The following is a 21,720-nucleotide window of genomic DNA, read 5'->3' as shown; positions in this document are numbered from 1 at the left end:
AAACAAAGCATTTTGGAAGCAGTGCATGGACTTGTTCGGGATCCATTAGCCTCCATTGAGCATTTTGTTTAACATAGGATTTTCATCACAGAGAAAATGCCGTGTCCTCAATACTGTGAGCTACAACTTTACGATTTCTGATTTCTTTGTTCTTGCTTAGAAAGCTTTGGAAAGTGCTGATGAAGATCAGAAAGGGCTAACTTTTAGTGCATTTGAAAATATTACACTGTTGTTTTTCTCTCATGTTTGTCAAAATGGCAAATACTCACTTAAAATGTGATAGTATAACAATCAGTCTCACTCCTCCCATCTAAAAAGGCATTAGTTCCCAGTGTCAGTATTATTGTACACTGTGGGGCTATCCTGCCATCCTATACAGTGAGGCTGCCCTAAGCTGTATCATGAATTCCCTGTGCAGTGTATTGTTCTAAGACAGAACTGTATCACATTGTGCCCGTCATGCTGTTTTAGAGGGGAGAGAGCTTCCTCTATGGGATTTGTCCCACCCCCATCCCCTGATAATGTATCTCTCCCTAAAGGCTAGGCCTCCGTGACCTTGTCTTATTCATTGAGGGCGTCTTAAGCGAAAGAACTGAATCCTGAATGGGCCATTTCCCCTCTTTTAACACCCCTTGAATGTCATCAGTGAAATATGAAGTCATTAGGCGATATTAAAACACTGCTGACAAACTAATTAACGGGAGACATTAAACAGGACCAGCTTGATTAATCCGCTTTAACGATTCTTTTTAAGTGGTTCTGGTCAAAATTAATACAGATTTACTGGTGATCTTAAGAAAAAAATACTCTTATGTGTATCAGACCTCAAGGGCAACCTAAAGTCACTGGTCTTTTTACCTCCCACTGCGCTCCCACCCATTATACCCTCTCTGTTGTTAAACACTAAGTCTTACCACACAGCCTGAACTCACACAGTTGGTCTTCAAGTCTCTCACTAACACCTGCTATAGACTATGGACACAGCTGCTTTCGGCCTATCGAAACAAAAGGGAAAAAAAGAATTAGGCAATTGTGATATTGCTATTTGCAATAGTTTTTTTTTTTTTTTTTTTTACAGCACTATAAAGTTCAGTAATATTATATTTAACTGTTTTTAACTCAAATTAAATTAAATCACAAAGCATTCTGTCATTTTTTTGTAGTAATAAATAGATTATTAATACTATTAAAAGGCTTCTTTTTCTTTTTCTTTTTTAAATACTGCCAAAGGCAGCTTACGTTGTTGAGTAGAAATTTGCTTGTAAATGTCTCCCTCTTGTGGTAAAAGTAAAAACCGAGCATCAGCTGATACATACTTTGCTCTGAACCTGAAAACATGATCAGAATAATTTATTTATTTATTTATTTTCATAATAATAATAATAATGTTTCTGTCTTATTGTAGGCCTATGCATGCATACATGGAAGAGTTTATAGCCTATCTATAGTCACAGTAGTGTCACCGTAGATACTTTTCACTTTTAATGCTGTGTTGGAAAATAATTTATATAATAGACAATAAGAACATGACAATTACAACTAAAATGGTCAAATGTATGTGATAATACGTTTTTACCCCCCAAATTATCAATCAAAAATATATTAAAAAAAAACTACAAATATTTATCAAATATAAGATCTTAGAATTATTAATTACCTACATTTTTTTAAGAAATTAAACGCGTACTCTTACAAAACCCAATTTTGCGAAGAAACATCATGATCACATTTGTATGTTGTTGTTGTTGTTGTTGTTTTTAAAATGTAGGATACTATTCTTTAACACGTTAACAGCTGCGCTACCGGAAGTGGGTACCTGGGGGGGGTGACGTATTTCCGTCATTAGCAGTGCGCTGTGCAATGTAGCCCCGGCGAAGCCCCGGCCATTCATCGAACAAAATAGTGTCCGGACGTTTTGTACCATATTTTCACCAAACTAAAAGTGATTTGTCCTCCAACGGATTACCGCGTACTTATGAGACATTTGCGTTTTAACGAAATGCTTCGTCGCCCCGTCTGGAAATGAACATGTAGCTATTGTTGTTGTTTTTGTTTTTAATTCTAAGGCAGTTAGCTGTTAGCTTTCTTTAGCCGGCTGTACGTGCTCACAAAGGCCGTGTCCCGACGATGTACCCCTCCTGGGGGAATTACGGCGGACCTCCGTCGCAAAACTACGGCGGGTCTGCGCCGCGAAAGCAGCCGGGCGGCGGCACTCACGCGGGCCAGGGCGCGGGGTACGGCGGCTTCGAGGACAGGTCCGGCGGCTCTCTGTTCTCCAGCTTGCAGGAGCAGCATCTCCAGCAGATGCAGCAGCTGCAGATGCTGCACCAGAAGCAGCTCCAGTCTGTGTTGCACCACGGCAGCAACGCCCCCGGGTACGGCGGGGGGCACGCCGCCGGTGGCGGGTATCCGGGGTCGATGTGGGATTCGGAAGAACCGGGGACCGCAGACGGCGGTGCCGGTGCTCAGTCCTTCTACGAAAACGAGACTTCGGACCAGCCGACGAGAGTGCCCCCTTCCCCTGCTGCCCCTAAACAGGGCCACCATCAGCAGCAGCAGCAGCCTCCTCCTCCATCGCAGTCACACGCCGTCGTCGACCCCCAGCTGGTTCCTCCTCCTCCTGACCCCCAGTCATCAAAGCCACCGGAGAGCAGCAGTGCTCCTAAAGCCAAAGAGGACAGCAAGAAGGATTCATCCACGACAGAAGACGACAAATCCTTACCTCTGCAGGTAATGTGTTAACGTCCGCTTGCTTTGACAGATATTGATGTTAAATCACTTTGGTTACAGGACATACAGTCACTGAAGAAACTTCTTCACCATGTAGGCTGTCTTTAAGTGTTACTGTACGGCATTTACTATTAAATATGTTTATATTCCTGTAGGTGCTTGTCTCGGTGGTGATTTCTTGTGCCACTTAATGTATGAATATGATGTCATATTGTGCGTGACAAATCCGAAAGAGAACATTACAATTTTCGGGGGTATTTCATTCATCACGAACTATTAATATGTAAAGCTGTAATAAAGCCAGTATTGCCCCATTTAACAGAAACAACATCTCGGGACGTGCTCCTTAGTTGTCCACGCATCGTCTCCGACATCGGTTTGTTGAAATCTTCCAAAATGCCTTTAGTTGACAGATGTTTGAGGATTTGCCACCTGTTTCAAATCCCCCCCCCCCCATTACATTTCAATTAACTGATAATAAGAAACAAACTTTGTTGAAGTCATAAGGTGGTTGAAAAATGCGGATATTCAGGGCCTTCATGAGAGTTGTTCCCTGAAGATTCAGTTAGTAATGTGATAAACAGGAGAATCCAGTCGGAAATCTGAGACGTCATAGATCTGTACTGGCAGAAGTTTCATTACTGGTGATAAAATAAAGGGTCTTAATCTTTGTTGCATTGTTTTATAGCATCAGCTTGTTTTCAAGTTTAAAACTTGACAGTTTTAAGTGCTTTGTTTTAAATCCAATCATCGTGTCAGTGTACAGTGACGCTGTCCCAGCCAATCACAGGTTTTCTCTGGTATTGTAGCCCGCTAGGTCTGCGATGGCATGACGGCTGTGCATTTTCTTCCATATAAAAGGTTTGACAGGATGCCGTCCTCGGGGCAGACGCACGACATGGACATGAGTTTGTGACATCACAAACTTACACTGTCCAAACGCCTTAGTTGATGAAGAGTGGCTGTGTGCATTGCACCGTGAACTGTGCTTTCTGACACCTTCACTTTATTTATATAGCACCTCGGCCTGCCTGAATTCTAAATGCGTATAATATGGAAACTTTAATACAATCGCCAAGTTTCAGCAGTGTTTGTAAATGCCGTCTCTCTAAATGTCGTGTTTTACGAATAAGTCAGTTTTCCTCAGCAAGTAAACTAACAAAGCATATGAATGAAGTTAATGAAAAGAAAAAAAAGTTCCTCGTGCTTTTTCAGACACATGTTCTCGTAATTGTTTCTGCCAGGAGCAGCAACAACTTTGGTACAAACAACATCTTCAGAATCTACAGAAATTGAAGCAAGAGAGAGCCAGACAGCATCAGAAAGAGGTGGACGGTTGTGTGGCGACGCCACCCCAGCGACCGACGTTTCCGCCTCCCCCTCTATCAGAATCACTGAAAAACACACCACCTCCGCCCCCTCCAAAAGATCAGCCCCCAGCACCTCCTCCACTGCCTGAGGAAGTAAGGGTAAGCATTCCTAACATGTTGGAGAGATGTGTATGTAAGGAGGAACAACATCAGTTTGACACTAGAGTGTCTGCTTGTCTTGGGAAGTTCAAAAGCAGATGTGCAAAAAAAAATAGTTTAAAGGCATTTGTTGCTCCAGAGGAAGCTGTGCACTGTCTGTAATATTCTGTAAGTGATATCTGTTGAATGAGCGTGGGTTGGGGCTGAAAACTATGATTCAGAGCAAAGAAAAAAATCGGGCTATGCGGAGTTCGAAAAAAGTGAGTTTACGATCCCCCTCTGTAGCCTTCTCCTCATCTCTGCTGGCGGCGAGTAGCTCAAGGTTACATTAACTGCTGCCAGCATAGACCACCTGAATCTCCACGTAAACTGTTGGTGGTTGATTTGCACTGTGGATAATATCGATGCCAATTTCTGACAAGGAAGAACAATTTGGAAAATAAAAAGGAAGAATATGTTTTTGCAGCAATATCTTAGACATATCTTATTCAAAATGATATCAGTATTATATTTAATGCAATGATAATAATTCAGAGTGATAATAGCGATACTACAACGTGTTGATGTATTGTGCGTAACAGTATGACTTGCGTAACATGCACACAGCAACAAGCATGTCTAAAAAGGATCTATAGCAAAGAAGTTAGTTCCAGAAAGGGGGAGTAACATTGGTTGTATGGAGATGGTTTGTTTACAAAAAAATCACACGGTCAACAAGCCGCAGTAATATGACAGTTTATAATGAATACTTGAAGGCAGATTATTATGTTTTTGCTGACATATCAAACATTTATGTTGTTGCAGTTATGTGATCTTGAAATGAATAGTAAAATATTTTCCAGTATTTTGTCATATTGTCAAGAGTATCATCATCGCAGAAATACCCTGAAATATCATGACATTATCATGTTCCTTCAATTTTGATTAAATGAGAGAAAACTCTTTTAAGCAAAACATTTTTCATGAAATATCAATTTTCAAATGTTTTGTGAAAGTGTATAAAAGTCTGCCAGCTGTCACTTTTGTCCTCGTGAATTCGAAGGTGGTGTGTACTCAAAGGCTGTACAGTAGGTTTGTCCAAAAAATAATGTGCTCAGATTGCTGTTGTGAATAACAGAATTTTTTTATTGCTGAACATAACTCTGTGAAACCATTATTGAGAATAGATAGCATCGTTCGCTTATTTATTTGTCAGATTTGTTGTGGCTGTACCGCTGGCAACACTGATTCAAGAAACAATTACAAAAAGCACATCATCTGCACATTTTAAACCACTTACTTGGCTCATTTACTTTTATTTGAGTTTAATATTTAGTAACAATGCTTTTCTCAACAGCCTTTAAGAACATGCTAAATCCAATTTTACAGAGAAATGAGATTGTCACTGGATCGAAACATTGTTTATAACATTTGCATAAATTTATAGGGTGAAAATGTTGGAAAATCAACTACATTTACAGACACGGTAAGTCACATTATCTACTCTCCCATTACCATCATTTCCCTATAGATATTTGACCCCAATTCTTGTGATGTCTGCAATGTGAAATTCACAGGGCTCATGCCCGTTTATTCATCTTTCCCCATGTCATGCTGATGGTGTTTATAAAGACTGTGGCAAAAGATTTCAATATCAGCACCAGTATGATTCCAGAGAAACAATACTAAATTGTACTCACTGTGGTCTGCTGATTATAAAATTCATGTAGTCTGTTTTTAAACAAAAGAAACCAAAGTTGTCTACAATATGACCAGAACTCAAAGAATCACTTATTATTGAATGATTCCATAATATGCTGTCAGTAATGCTTTGCTTTTTAGCTCTGAAATGTTTCCATTCTTTCCATACAAACTACAGTTATGTCTCAGTTGTGTCCAAAATATTCTTTGTGAGTTAAGACAATACACTTCACGTCATTCTTGCCCTGTTTGTGTTTAAAGCCCGAAGTCCCAAAAGACCCAGAGGAGGCTGCCCGCCTCCAGCAGTTACAGGCTGCAGCAGCACAATGGCAGCACGTGCAACAGCAGAGAGCAGGCTTACAATACCAGGCTCTAATGCAACAACACGAAAAGCTTCAGCAGATCTTGGAAAAATACCAACAGCTGATTCAACAACCTGCAAACCTAACGGTAAGTAAATAGTCAATGACATCTTTAAAGCCGACACGTTTTTTTTGTCTCTCTTGTAAATGTCTGTGATTTCTTGCTCTGCATATAGATGTACACACTTACCCACAATAAATAAATATATAGCATCCTCTCCCTGATTTCCTTTGTTGTAGGCGATGACTGCTGAAATGCAGCTACGGCACTATGAAATGCAACAGCAGCAATTCACCCCATTATTTCAAGAGTGGGATCGCTCCTTCGTCCTGTGGTATGAGCAGTTCCAGACTTATCCCCACAAAGACCAACTGCAGGACTACGGGCACCAATGGAAGCAGTGGCAGGAGCAGATGAATGCCACCAATGCCCACCTTCAAGAAAGGGTGGCCACTCTCACTGCTATAGTGCCATTTGTCTCAAGCCAGTACAACAGTGGGATGGTGGGACAGTTTGGCAATTACCCCGGACAAGACATGCAAATACAGCAACAGTCAACAGAACCACCTGCTGGCCCCCCTCTACAAGCAAGTGGTCCTGGAGTCAGACCCCCAGGTCCTCCAATTGTTCCACCACCAAACTTCAACAGCATTGCTGGTCCACGGTCAGTTGGGATTGTTGTGTACTACTCTGATTTGGCTTTTTTACTTATACATCAAGGAATCACTTTCAAAAGGAAATGTTGCATAAAATTAGTTCAGAGTATTTGAATTCAGATTGGTTATTGAAATTACTTGAAATATCTTGTTTTTACTTTCAATGAGTAGTGTTAGTCTATTATTGCTAGTGTAATACTGTTTTGCATAATTTATTTTTGTCTTACTGGTCCACAGGGGAAACAATCCCAGATTGGACAAACCGCAGCAGCACTTTGATGGTCCCCAAAGGTTCGACCAACCACAGCAGCGTTTTGATGGTCCCCCACGGTTCGACCAACCACAGCAGCGTTTTGGTGGTCCCTCAAGGTTCGACCAACCACAGCAGCGTTTTGATGGTCCCCCAAGGTTCGACCAACCAAGGAACCGCTTTGATGGTCCTCCCAGATTTGACCATCCACGGCAGCGCTTTGATGGCCCCCCTAGATTTGACCAACCACGGCAGCGCTTTGACGGTCCTCCCAGATTTGACCAGCCTCGATTTGGACAGCCACCTAGGTTTGAGCCTACAAGGCACCTTGGCCCTCCACCTCGTTTTGAATGTCCACCAGTGCCTCAGCAAAAGCAACAGCAAGCTCCCCAACTTATGCCAGAACCAGCCACTCGGCAACCGACCAGTACAGATTCCAAGACTTCAGCAAAATCAGACAGTCAGCCACAGTCTGAAAAAGAAAAAAGTAAATCAGAACCAGATGAAAAGACAAAAACTGAAGATCTGACAGATGACAGCTTGCTTGGAACTGAGGGCTTTTTTCTCCCAAATGACCCTATTCCACAGACATTATCATCAAACACACAGCCTGAGGAAGCAAATGGAAAAAATGCATCTGACAAGAGTGAAGAACCCAAAACTGTTATCAACAAGCCTTCTGTAATTGGTACTTCTGCTGTAATGTCCAAACACACTGCACACAATTCCCTCAAACCAGATGCACCATTGGCAAACAGCAAACTACCACCGGCTCCCAAGCCCACTGGAATCCAACCAGAACCACAAGGTTCTGGCCAAATTCAGCCAAGATCAGAGCCTCCAAGGCCTCCACCTGGTAGGGGACGAGGCCAGCCCCCAGGGCCTGCCCAAGTGCTTGGACGAGGACGTGGGCAGAGGGGCATTGGAGAGTTCAGGGGACCAAACAATGTACCCATAGGGGAGGAGACAGAAGAAATGCCTTATGACTACGGGCCACCTGAAGAGGACTCTGGGATGCCGGAAGAGCAAGAAGACTACCACTGGCAACATCCTTCATATGAGGAGTTTGGCGGTGAAGAATCTGAGGTGCCCCCTGAAGAAATGTGGATGTCAGAAGATCATTTCCCAGAGGAAGAGTATTATGAAGAGCCAATAGGAGGACCCTACATGGGGAGAGGCAGACCCCCAATGATGAGAGGAGGCCCCCCTATGGGTAGAGGAGGTCCACCCATGGGTAGAGGGGGACCGCCTATGATGAGAGGCGCACCACCTATGATGAGGGGGGGACCACCTATGGGTAGAGGCGGACCGCCTATAATGAGAGGGGGGCCGCCTATGATGAGAGGAGGACCACCTATGGGAAGAGGGGGACCGCCTATGGGTAGAGGAGGTCCTCCAATGGGTAGAGGAGGTCCACCAATGGGTAGAGGAGGTCCACCAATGGGTAGAGGAGGTCCCCCTATGGGTAGAGGAGGTCCTCCTATGGGAAGAGGAAGACCACCAATGGGAAGAGGAGAGCAAATGGACAGGCACTGGGAACAGCCGGACTCAGCTGAATACCCAGAGGAAGGGGACTCGTACTGGAGACCTCCAATGAGAGGCATGAGACCCCCATTTCCACCTGGCCGGGGTCGGCCCCCACGTGGCCACCCTGGTTTCATGCATCAAGGACGAGGACGCCCCCCTCACCCAGTACATGGGCCAATGGATCACGAGCCATCAGGTCATGGTATGGACGTTGATGATACCAACATCGATCCATCAATGCACCCGATCTACCATGGACATGACCCTCATCTGATGCATCCTGATGTAGGGAGAGGCCGGCGTCGTGTGCCACCACCTCATGAAATTATGGATCCTACGGAAGAGACATCGTACGATGAAGAAAGGGAGCAAGAATTAGGTTGGCAGCCTCCACATGGCAGAGGCCCTCCACCACATGAGATAATGGATAGAGGAGGAATCAGGAGGAGGCCTACGGGTCGAGGAATGGCAAGGGGCATGTGGCGGCCAGGTCCTACACACGAGGAGTATGAAGAGGGATATAATGAGGGTTACGCTGTGGATTATGAACATGGGGAAGATGGGTATCGTTGGCGGCCACCACAGGATTATCCTCCTGATGACTATCAGGGTGATGCCAAGTACTATGAGTCGGAGTGGGACAGAGAGCATGCTCCTCCGGAGAGGGAATATCCCCCCCGCATGGCACCACCAGAGTCCCATAGAGATGGCCATTGGCAAGAGGAAAGAGAAAGAGGTCGCCCATATCCATATGATGAACACGACAGGGGAAGAGGAGAACTCAGAATTCGTGAATACAGGGATGAGCCACCGTACCGGCAGGAAGAACAACCTTATCCACCCGCCTCAGACTGGGATAGGCCTTCTAGGCTTCCTCCACCACCAGAGAGAGGATATACCCCAGAATATCAAGACCGTAGGTCACACTATGAAGAGCGTAGGGAAGACCCATCTTTGGATATACCTCCACCACCTGCTGCACCTGTCAGAAACTTAGCCGAGAGCTCAGTTGAGCCGGCACCCCAAGGAACGAGTGGAGCAAATGTACTTGCCCTCTCTCACCGTCAACATGAGATCATCTTGAAAGCCGCCCAAGAGCTTAAACTGATAAGGTAATTTCTGGACTTTTATTATTGATTAATACATGTTGCAGGGTTGTTTGCCTTGATTTAAAAAAATAATAATTATTTCATATTTATATAAAAGTGAGGAAAATTTGGTTTTCCTGCCTGTTTTGCTAGTATGTTACCTACTTTTCGATTAAATGTATTTTGGGGAACGTTTTGCTGAATTTAATTTCCAGTATTTTTGGCCCACAGGGAAATGCAGGAGGCAAAGACCCCTGGTACAGAACATCCGCCTGCACCAACTGATAAGCTGCCAGACCTGCCTGCTAGTCTTCTTGGCTTGGAGATCCCACCAGAAGTCAGGAATGTCCTGAAGGTAAATGATAATTACACTAAATTCTTAAAGGTGAAGTTCATTCTTGTGGCACGTAATGACCTGCATGGAGGATGACTCGTAGACCTCTTATTTTCATTTCATTTTACAAATTGTGTTTTCATGTCATTTTTACGTTCACAATTTTTCCATTTTGTATTTAACCGCTAACTTTTTCATATCAAATCTATCATCCTCAGGGTATGTCTGCAGCAGCCAAGACAGCTGCAACCGAACCTGTGTCTTGGGAAACCAAAGCTGCAGCCACACATTACCATTCATCTCTCCCTGCTGCCCCCTTACCTGCAGTGATTCCAAAGACTGTTGATTATGGGCATGGCCATGGTATGAGCAGCAAATATGAACACTTAAAAAAAAAAAATTCAAAATAAAAAAAAATTCAACAGAAGACATGGGTTATGTTTTAAGACATTGTGGGTGATTGGTGTTAATTAACAATGTTTTAGAGCCTGGAGCCACTGTTGAGCGGATCTCATATGGTGAGAGAATTGTGTTGAGGCCTGACCCGGTGCCATCAGACAGGGGTTATGAAAAAGGTACGTTTCAGTTCTATAAAACTTGTCTTCTTTTACTGAAAATGAGCATTTGCAGTTTTCTAACAATAAACTTCTTAATTCTCCTAGAACCTCTTGGTCTCAGGGATCCTTACAGCAGAGATCCGTACTATGACCGACGATCAGACCTCTACTTGGACCGGCGAGAGTACAGCAGAGAGAGGGAATTATACCGAGAAAAGCCTCCGCCTGAATATGAACGAGAACGATTTGAGAGGGAACGCTATCCTCCAAGAGAGAGAGATGACAGGTAAGGTGCTTCCCCAGTGGGCCCGACCCCCTTTTTTCCCTACCTATGGGGAAGTGTGCTGCTTCTTAATGTATGTAATATTGTTTTCTATTTGTTTGTTTTTGATTCAAGCACACAGCCCATGGTTGAAGAAAGGTACTCTATCACATTGTGTCATACATTGTGATTAGTCTTGAGTGTGCTAGTGTGCTTGTTTGAAACAAGGACTTCAGTTGAGCAAATGAAACTTAATGACGCTCCTCCTCTGTGTAGATCTCCAATGGCACTTCCTCCACGCTCAGGGTACAGGGAGAGAGACCGGGATATTCGAGAGAGGGACCGGAGTGGCAGCCGTGATGCAGATGAACATTATGGAAGGCCTAGCTATGATAGACCTCCATATGAGCGCAGTGGCCTTGACCGCAGTGGGCCTGAGCGCTATAGCCACAGCTCGTCACCTTACGGTAGGTGAACTATCTGTTAACAGATGTGTGTTCAGTCTATATCTGTTTGAAAAATAAGTCTAAAATCAAATAAAAAATAAAAAGCTAAGTAGATTTGTAATCAATATATTGGATTTGAAATCAATATTTGATTGCAAAAAATGTCATTCAGTAGACAGACGAACTTATCCAGAGGACAGAGGGCCACCCACTGCACCACCTCTCCCACCCCCACCACAGCCACCTCCGAGAGTCGAGAAGAAGCCTGAAATCAAGAATATTGACGATATCCTTAAACCACCCGGCAGATTATCTCGACCTGAAAGGGTACTAATTACTCTTGCATTGGCCCTTCATGTAAAGATATTGCATAGGTGTCTAAACCGAGTTCTCATTTAAGTTCTGTATATTAACAGATTGTCATCATAATGAGAGGGCTACCAGGAAGTGGGAAAAGCCATGTCGCAAAGCTCATACGGGTGAGTGGAGTCACACCAGCAAATCATAGTGCTATTTACTTAAAACATAGTTATATCGAACAGAGAAAAATATACGTCACCAATTGGCTCATTATTCATAAATGTTTTTGACATAAAAAAAAAAAAACTGCTCTCTTATTGAAACAATGAAAATAAAAATATGAAAACTCCTTTTCAATTTTGTTGACAATATCAAGGACAAGGAAGTCGAATGCGGCGGTGCGCCTCCAAGAGTTCTTGTTTTGGATGACTATTTCATGACAGAGGTTGAGAAAATTGAGAAAGATCCAGACACTGGGAGGAGGGTCAAAACCAAGGTGAGTCTGACAGAGATGAAATGCAACATCAACTGGCTGATGTATTAAAAAGAACATTATAAAAGTGCCTACTTACATAGCAAACATTTGAAAAAAAGTTTAACATAAAAACCCTGTCGTGCAGGTTCTTGAGTACGAGTATGAGCCGGAGATGGAGGACACCTACCGGAGCAGCATGCTTAAAACATTTAAGAAAACTCTGGACGACGGCTTTTTCCCCTTCATCATCTTAGACACTATTAATGACAGGGTTAAACATTTTGATCAGTTCTGGAGCGCAGCCAAAACTAAAGGCTTCGAGGTAAGTTTTATTCACGAACGAGTCCGAAAAAAAAACATTCTGTTTTCTGCCGTGTGCTAAAGAGGCTTTGTTTCCCCTCCTTTAAGGTGTATCTGGCGGAAATTACTGCAGACACTCAGACTTGTGCAAAGAGGAATGTCCACGGGCGCCCCCATAAGGATATTACAAAGGTCTGTAAGATTAGTCAACAGATCTGAAATACAGATACTATAATTGCTCGTGATAAGAGTAATGTCCTCTAAAGCTCATACGTAAAGTGCACACTTCTAAATGGGGCGTTCTATACACAGATGTCCACCAACTGGGAGCCTTCACCACGTCATATGGTGCGCTTGGATGTCCGGTCGCTGCTTCAGGATGCTGCTATTGAGGAGGTGAGGTCTCCCGAGTCTTGACAGCTGTCAGGAGTATTATAGCTCTTTATCAGTAACTGAGCTAAACCATCACACGCCTGTGTTTTTAGGTTGAAATGGAAGACTTCAATCCTGACGACGAGCCCAAGGAAACCAAGAGAGAAGAGGAAGAAGAGGGTGATCTGGTAGGACATGAAAAGCTTAAATCCATAGCCATGTAGTTGTCAGACTCATTTCCACTTATTTGTTTTCCCATCAGTCACATAACGTTTATTCAGTAATTTCACATAGCCATTAGGGTTTTAGTCATGCCGTTTGTTGCGATAGCCAGGTAAGTTTATACCACTAAAAATGTATAAAGCAGATCAAATTCATGGAAAGTTGTAGGTTAGTTTATTATAATTCGTTTTAGGTACTTTTATGGAGCAATCATCAGTTTTACAGTGAAGAACAGAGGAAACAGAGAGGAGCATAATTCTGGAGCAGGGTGCCTGCTTAGGTTTTGTTTTTTTGGTTCTGCTTTATCTTTTGAGGATTTTCTCAGATGTCCTTAATTGACCGAATTAAAAATAGTTTTCATCTTAACCTCAAGGTGTTTTTTTTTTTTTTTATTATTGCCACCATCAGAAAAAATATTCTCATGTCAACTCAGTTTAGTTTTTCAACTTCAATTTTCATTGTAAGGCACACTTTTATTCAAAGAAAGGAATAAAAAAAAAAAAAAAAAAAAACACTGCGCTGATTAATGTGTTTTAAAATGTTTTGTGCAAAATGTTCTTATGCTTCAGTTGCTCATCAATTTTGATTAAGTGGTCACCACAAAATTCTGAGATTTGAAAAGACATCTGACATTTATAACGTGTCTTCCAAATGGCTTTAACATAGACAAGGTCATTTGCCTTTCATATGGAGGATTATATTTTTATAATCACTTATTTGAGTTATTTCTGACCTATAGTGTGATATATTTTCAAAACAGGTGACTCAATTGCTTATCCAGCTGGAAATGTTCTATCGTGCTCAAATCCAAACAGACATATAGAGAGGTTAAAAGCATGTAAATAGATACCAACTCTGTTATTGAAAAGGTTCGTGTTGCACTTTCCTTATATCCAGTTGTGAAATATTCTCTTCAGTTGTATCTACATTTTGATCAATCCTTTGAACTTTTACATTAAGAAAATGTAAAAGTTTAAAAGTGTTTCCTTGTGGTACCACCTTCAGTCAGGTTGCCACCGTATGGAAGATACAAAGCTTGTGAGCAAACTGGACGGCTGGGAAAAAGTTCATGAAATTGTGATCACAGAAAATCCAAATTAGTAAAACAAATGAAAGAAAGAAAAGCAGGTGATGTCGCTCGTGCATGCCCAATGACAAATAATGAAACACAACATCATCAAACTGACCTTTTTCTCAATTAATAGTCACATTCTTTGTTTCTGGTGTGTTCTAAAATAGTTTTTTTTAACATGCTTGGAGCAACTAGTTCTTTAAAATTGACACTTTCTTATTGACTTTTCTATACCAAGATTTCTGATTTTGTATAGTCTTATCAGTATAACTGTAAACATCTAAGGTAGAATGTCTTTCAATTGAGAGAAATATAAAACCATGAATAGTTGAAATTGCATCCTCACATGCCACAATTTCAGTGGGAGAACTCATCCGAAAACCACAAAAAAAAACGTCTTATGGGTTTATCATAACCTTTGTTGTATAGTAGCATCTTGAAAAAGCTTAATGTTTGTCGCTCTTATTCTTTAATTTTATCCACTACAGTATAACACAACCATTATGAGGTGACACTGATCATCATTACTGGCATCAAAGCATCCAACAAGCTGCAATTTTGCAGCCTTTGTCTGTCATGTTAAACTAACTTAAAAAACTAACTTTTTTTATATTAATATTTTAAATATTTTACATGCATTTGCTCTTTATAGTTTGCTGTAATGTTGAGAAATATGAAAGACAATAGATTCGTCGTGTTCCAGCAATGCCTAATGATGCTGTGAGAGTCGGTTCATGTTTTCCACGTCAGCGTGTCTGAGGGTCTGTTCAAGGAGGTTGGCTTTTTAATATTTTTTTTATAAAAAGAGTACAAGACAGACAGCGTTAAACTCTCTCCTTGAATATTCCACCATCACTTCTGTGACTGTAGGTCCTCACATTCACCATTGTGCAGCGATATTGTGCATCACATGCACCCTCGTGTCTACATAGAAGACCGCTGAGTTGCCTAAAATTCAACCACCTGCACGTCTGCGTTCAAAGTCTGCCCTGGTCAGGACACGTGGACATGAAAACCATGATTTTGTTGTTGTTGTTGTGGTTGTTGTTGTTGTTGTTGTTGTTGTTGTTGATTGTGTGCGAGACACTGCTTTGTAGACCAATCTTGCGTAAAAACTGCAAACTCAAGCTTTGCACTGGCTGTGTTCATTTACACCTCATTATTTTCAAACCATACCTGTTTTCTTTAAACATGAACACTTTTCATTCGTTGACTTTGACAAGACTGTAATTTGGAAACATAATTTTCTAACCAAATCTATTATGAATTTAGAGATAAAGTTCTGTTTAACTATGCTGTAATGCTAAGAAGTAGAACTAAAGTTAACCATTTCCAATGTGTTACAGGTAAGAAAGAACGTTAGATTATTAGTTTATTATATAGTGATTATTCATTACTGATACCGCAGTACCTACATCAGTCAGAGTCAATGATTCAGCTGAGAAGCACCTCTTAGAGGATTATTCATTATTTATCAGATTAATGGCAGGAAATATGGATCTGGCAGAGTTCCAAATAGTGATAGAAATGTTTGTTGAGTCAAAAAATTATAGTGTTTTCTTTGCTGTGTGAATGAAAATGTAAAGCTGCTTTGATGGTTTTTACAATCAGCCAGCTCTGACCTGCACTTCGACACAGCATACGTGTTGTTGTGTCATTGTGATTTTAGTTGTGTTCGATGGCCGGAGTACGTCCAGCCTGCCCTTAATCCAAACTCCCAACTCCCAACTGGGTTTAAACTGCAGGTGTAAACCTGCTGAATCGAGGCTGTGCAGTTAAATTACATTGGGTGAGCCTTTGAAGACTGCCATGTTGGACTGCTGAAGCAATTACAGTTTCTAATATACAGAAATGTATAACTAATAAAAAAAAAAAAAGTAAAATAGAAAAAGTAAGCAATTTGTTGTTTCCAGTTGTGCTCATGAACGCCAGGAGAGGTCGAGCACATGAATGCCAAAAAAATGTGTTCAAATCAACAAAAGATTGTTTTAAAATGGCGTTTGTATCCAACAGCTGCAAGACGCCTAAATCCAGTGTCTTTGTTAAAGCCAAACTGATGTTAGTTGTATTTATCTAGCACTTTTTTTTTTTTTTCCTCCCATTGTCTAAAACTGAATGCATGTGGAAACTTGAATAACATCTCAAACAAACATTTACCTTTACAAATGACATTGTCTGACCGTTAATGACAGGCTGTTTTAGATTGCATGATAAATTGTAAAAATGTGCTGATTCCTCAGATATACGGTTTAACATGGAATCAAGAAACATTATTAACAAAAAGAAACCACGCATTCCCTTTTATGATGTTACAAAAATATCATAATTTACAGTTGCTTCAATCATAATTTAATGGTGGGGATGAAGGGTATGTGAGATGGCCATGAAGCTTTAAGAAAGCTTCATGGAAAAAAAAAACAACATCAAAATGGAAATTTCATTGTAACTTTTCCACAAATCAAGGGCACGGGGGCCCTCAGAGGTCTTCCACGGGGATTTAGGGCCCTGCAGCAAACCAACAAACAGTGTGAAAATCATCATTCAGGGGACCTGGTTTGCAAAGAAACTGGCTCATGAAGAGCAGAAGAGCCATATAAGGACATCATTTACAATAGGTGTACAATTTATATACCAATATGTTCAGCCCGCATGTATACATGAAAATGTTAATCTGGGGATCCTTCACATGTCCGCTGGATTAATTTTGACAGAATTCTTTTTCCATTAATCTGTTTTAATCAAAAAAAATTAAAAAAAAAATTTATAAGTTCATTTATACTTATGCTGGTATATATTGTAGTCAGAGCATGCAGTAATTGCTGCATTGGCAGTATGAGCAGTACGTCTTTAAAAAAATTTTTTTTTAAAAATCAGGTTAAATTTCATAAAGTAGTAATAACTGCATTTATTGCCAATATCATCAGCATGTTTAAACAGAAAGGGGGAGTAAGTTCAATGACTCCAATACGCAATGAATTGCTGAATAATCAAAGCAAACCTCACAGACATATTTTTGCAGTCAATTCCCAGGGAACTCATCAGGTCGCTTCCTTTCTTCCTCCACATTGAACTTTCCTGTGAAAAGAAATGGATCCACCCGATGGTTTCACTTGTATTGACTTCCATGTCAAACATTCCCAAGATGGTGATAACAAACAGTTATCTTGTGAAGTTTTCTTATGAACAAGCAAAAGTTCCTACCAGACTTCTTTTGTCCTCGCCTTATTGAGCACCTTGTAGAATATCGTGGCGGGGGACAAAAGCTTCACAGCGCTCTGAGAGGTCAAATTTGATTTTCAGCTCAAATCCACAGAGTCTGAACGTGGATTCAATCTGAGCGGCTGCTGCTGCAGCTGGAGGTTCAGCCTGAGACCGCGTGTCTTTGTAATCCGTTTTTTTTTTTTTTTTGCTTGTTTTATTTGTATTTATTCCGAATTCACATACTCGCCACTGAAATGTATTTATCGTACTTTTAACATCAGATTGATGTCACAGAAATTCAGGATTTACATCTGAAAACACTTAGTGCACGGTGCCTTTAAGATTTAAAGACAATTAAAGTACAATAAACACAAGCCGGTAAATATATGTCAGCTAAAATAAATAAAAATATGTATATCAAATAAATGCATAAATATAAATATATACACTATTGGCATACATATCTCATGAATTAAACATAAGTCATATTTGATCATAATCATCTACCAGTTGATTTACACAATTAGCTAATTGCTGGTTCATATAGAACCAATACAAGATATATAAGGATTTTTTTTTTTTTTAAACTGTGAATCACGCAAAGCTACTCTGGTAGAGTCACATAATAGAAATAAAAACCTGGAAATGAACATAATGTGTCTGCTTAAGGTGATGTGCTGTGACAGTTAGTAATACGAGTAAAGTCAGAAATAACTGCTTCCAGGATTAACAAGCAATCCTGAAACGTTTAATTGCCCCCTAAAATATATATTTTAGCCTTTCAAATGATTTCTGTACTAAAATATTTTGTTGTCATTTGTCAAATTCGGTGGTAAGAGAAGCAAACATTTGTGTCTTTAATTAAGAGACGGTTAGTGCTGATAGTCACGTGTCAGCAATTTACTGTAGCGAGATACCCAAATAGCTTTTTGTCAGGAAACGACAGCCGCTGTTGATTTGTGAGTAAATTCGTGGTGCTACATCAAGGAACCGCATACACGCATTTATTGCTCATGCTCGTGAGTGAGTGAAAGAGCAAATCCCTTATCACTAATGTAAGCACCTTTTAGCCAGCAGCTACACTGCTGCCTCAGGAAAAGACACCGGTGCCTTTGTTCTTTGTGAAATTAGGTATAAGTTTAGCATCTAGACTTGGAATAATCTGAGCTGATTGAACTGTTGAGTGATTTTTTTTCATACTCTTGACGTCTGAGCGGATAAAGCTCTGCTTCACCACTGTTTTAGCAATCGGGGATCCGAATTTGTGTTCTCCAAAGCAGAGCACAGCTGTCGTCCATTTGTCATTTTCTTTAGCATTCAGCTGAGAACAATGGCTTCGTCTGAACACATTAGTTTGTCTCAGCTTGCAGTAGCACTGTATTGAAATGTCTGCATGCCAGTGTTAGCAAAATACTGTATGTCTTGACCAAATAATTCCTCATGCAGTTTCATCCTGCGGTTGTGTTTGTTGTTGTTTGTCATAACCAGTTTCCTTTCTTTTCAGCCCTGCTCTCTCTGCCCTCCCCTTATCCCTGTATCACCCAGACATTTAACCATCGCAGTGTTTCTTTATGTAATATAGGGCTACATTCCTAAAAGCAAATGGGAGATGGACACGTCTGAGGCCAAACTTGGTAGGTAGTCCATTTTCTGTCTTTTTTTTTTTTCCCACCCATGACTGATGATCCAAACCTTTACCTCTGTAGGATAAAAGGTTCACAGTGCATTTCAAGTCTGACGAGTCTGGTTAGATTCACGATGTGTAATAGCTGTGCCTTCCTGACATCTAAATATGTTTGTGTGTAAATATTATATTTCAACCTAAGCTATTCATGTTACTTCGAAGAAAGCCTACTTTCGACTTTCAGAAAATATGTCCTTAAAAATGTGGGTAAATTAACTCCTAAAAATGAAAAGCTCAAGTGTTGTATGATCTGTTTTGGAGCTTTTGCTAAAACAGATGATACTGAATGCTAAAAGACCGATTGAAGCTTTTTCATAGATAAATGAATGCTTGGATGATGAGGGGAAACGTTTTTAAAGGAGAGCGGAGTTGAGCTGAACAGTTCTCTTCCATTTGTACAGACAAGTTGGACGGTCTGGGGAGCGGCGGGAAGAGGAAACGTGAAGGTGAACACATGGCAGGCTTGGAGGACTACCTTCAGCTGCCAGACGACTATGCCACACGAATGTCTGAACCAGGAAAGAAAAGGGTAAATGTACACGCCGTGCCACGAAGCTGTAGTTTTGGGCCAATGCAAAAGTTTTGTTTGTAAAATCCAGTTAGTCCACAGTAAAGGTACTTGTTTTATTTTTTTTCCAGTTGGAAAGGACAAGATTTTGTATGATGCCAGAAATGAACTAATGTTACCGAATTGTGTGAAATGCTGCTCGTTCATCCATTTCCTGCTCATAACACGACCCCGTGTTTGTTCTCCCGTTGAAGGTTCGATGGGCTGATCTTGAAGAGCAAAAGGAAGCAGATCGAAAGCGCGCCATCGGTTTTGTGGTGGGTCAAACGGACTGGGAGAGAATAACGGATGAGAGCGGCCAGCTGGCACAAAGAGCTCTTAATCGTACCAAGTATTTCTAAGAAGATAATCCCATCCCTTTTTTTCCGTTTTATTTAAAGGTATGTATTTTGCTTTTTCGTACAATCTTCGTTAGATTGGCTAGATGTTTCTTGTGGCTATTAAAAATTAAAAGAGTGATCACATCTTGTGTTCTGAAAATACAAGTGTTTGTGAATTCTACATATCTGAGGCCGTTTCTGACTACATGCCTTCTGTAGAAAAAGTAGTTTGTGCATCAGTATGTCGTTTAATGCAAGTGAATGGAAATTGTAAGTTAAGAAAAATGATAAAACAAATTGCTAAATATTTGGTTAATCCAGTCTTATCCCACTGTTGTTCAGCAAGCCATTTCCCAATTAAGACTTGTTTTACCAATTCAAAAGGGATTTACTACGTTCGTTGGGAACATAGTTTAATTGAATAAAAACGCTTGTAATGACTCCCGTGATGATGCAAACAAAGGTATGACATTATTAAATTCTGTATAAAAGGATAGCTAACAAAATGTCTAAAACTTTATCAACTACAACTGATTCAAATGATTGTGTTCATAAGTCAAACAAATGTGGCAAAATTACCAGTGACCTTTTTTTTTTTTCCTCCGCAGGTGTCTATACTGTGAAAGCGACGAAACTTACTGCTGGTGAAAACATTCATCGAGGTGATATCACCAACAGTTATCAGTTTCTTAGTTCACTCATTGAGAAGTATAAAGTGCAGGTTTTTATTTTTTCTCTGGATATTCACCAATACATTTGTAGATGATCTTTTCTGTGCTACTTGTTCTGCATCCTGTCATGATTTTTGCTGTTTTGTACACTTCATGTACCCATTGTACCTTTTATCAATGTTTCTTCCTCCATGCTCAGTGAAAAATAAAATAAAAGTTTTACAAAAGTATGAACTTCTTGCTGGAGTTGTCAGTCGGGTTTTAGGGTCAAGAAGCTTTGTCTATTAGCAGAATGTGGAAATAATGACAAAACAATATTGTGTACAATTGTACGACTTCACTTTAGGATGACTTATCAGGTCTATAATTGAGTATGGTCATTTCCAATGGTAAAAAGAGTGAATGGTGACATGAAATATTTGTGATGGAGAGTGTTTTCCTGTACATGTGAAATGTCTACATTGGCTTGGAGAAATCACGTGACAGTTTCTTACAACAAAGCAGCAAATTTCAGTGTGAAGCTTTACATATTTGTTTGTTACATTTATTTTTTTACATCTCCTTGTTTTGCTTCCCACTCCCTAATTATTTTACAATTAAAATACACCTAAGAAGTATGCCATGGAGAAGTTGCCAATCTGAAGTCCACTTTAAAATCGGACATGTGGCAACATTTTCTTTGGCTCAACTTGTGGCTTGTGTCAAAAGATGGTTTGTAATGGAAAGTCCATGATGGCAGAATAGAAAAAGTATACCTCACACTGTTTTAATAACCTTAAAGTATAATAGTAAATTATACTAAATATCAGTACTGGGAGCAATGGCCTCAAAGTAATCAGTCTGGTTACTTGATGGCAAATTGCATTTTATTTCTTCTAACCAAATGTCTCATTTAAATTCAACTTTTACGCTCAAAAGTCAAAATAAAAAAAAGTGACTTACGAATCTGTTTAACGTTTAAACAAGCCGAGATATTTTACCCGTGGACAATCTGCAACCTGAAAAGATTACACAGAATATCTGCTTAGTGAAATACTTTTTCAAAAATGTGGTGGTGCACTTTTGTTGGCTTGTTGGACCCTTGTCTCACTTTCTGTTGAGATCAAGCACTTAAAAAGAAAATACCCCACTCTGATCTGTGTTTGTAGTTACATTGTATTGTCTGTATTGCTG

At 40.5% G+C, this 21,720-nt stretch overlaps 1 protein-coding gene across 3 annotated transcripts; it reads left to right on the top strand.

Annotated features, from left to right (window-relative positions):
• The first annotated feature begins 1,859 nt into the window (after window positions 1-1,859).
• ylpm1 (YLP motif containing 1) lies at window positions 1,860-20,777 on the top strand. 3 transcript variants are annotated; one of them, XM_069696644.1, is made up of 23 exons: window positions 1,860-2,730; window positions 3,975-4,199; window positions 5,626-5,664; window positions 6,141-6,329; window positions 6,482-6,906; window positions 7,136-9,787; window positions 9,995-10,118; window positions 10,316-10,460; window positions 10,583-10,672; window positions 10,760-10,940; window positions 11,052-11,075; window positions 11,193-11,383; window positions 11,538-11,689; window positions 11,779-11,841; window positions 12,039-12,158; window positions 12,283-12,459; window positions 12,546-12,629; window positions 12,750-12,833; window positions 12,923-12,997; window positions 18,887-18,938; window positions 19,390-19,517; window positions 19,751-19,936; window positions 20,485-20,777. In XM_069696644.1, the coding sequence occupies exons 1-22, from the start codon at window positions 2,128-2,130 to the stop codon at window positions 19,895-19,897; spliced, it is 5,970 nt and encodes a 1,989-aa protein (XP_069552745.1). In that variant the 5' UTR covers window positions 1,860-2,127; the 3' UTR covers window positions 19,898-19,936; window positions 20,485-20,777. The 3 variants fall into 3 exon arrangements, with proteins under 3 accessions (XP_069552745.1, XP_069552744.1, XP_069552746.1); XM_069696643.1 differs by having other exon boundaries at window positions 11,535-11,689; XM_069696645.1 differs by lacking the exon at window positions 11,052-11,075 and having other exon boundaries at window positions 11,535-11,689.
• Window positions 20,778-21,720: the final 943 nt, after the last annotated feature.

The sequence above is a fragment of the Brachyistius frenatus genome, unplaced genomic scaffold, assembly GCF_029030835.1.
Source record: "Brachyistius frenatus isolate BFR_SWC_R1_liver_20210118 unplaced genomic scaffold, ASM2903083v1 Contig_21, whole genome shotgun sequence".
Classification (NCBI taxonomy): domain Eukaryota; kingdom Metazoa; phylum Chordata; class Actinopteri; family Embiotocidae; genus Brachyistius; species Brachyistius frenatus.
Note: the sequence above shows the minus strand (reverse complement) of the source record. Positions and strands in the feature narration are given on the sequence as shown.

Coding starts and splice junctions, on each gene's coding strand:
- ylpm1 (XM_069696643.1), top strand. CDS start 2,128: ATGTACCCCTCCTGGGGGAATTACGGCGGACCTCCGTCGCAAAACTAC. Junction 10,461..10,582: donor TGATTATGGGCATGGCCATG/GTATGAGCAGCA, acceptor ACAATGTTTTAG/AGCCTGGAGCCACTGTTGAG. Junction 12,630..12,749: donor CCCATAAGGATATTACAAAG/GTCTGTAAGATT, acceptor TTCTATACACAG/ATGTCCACCAACTGGGAGCC.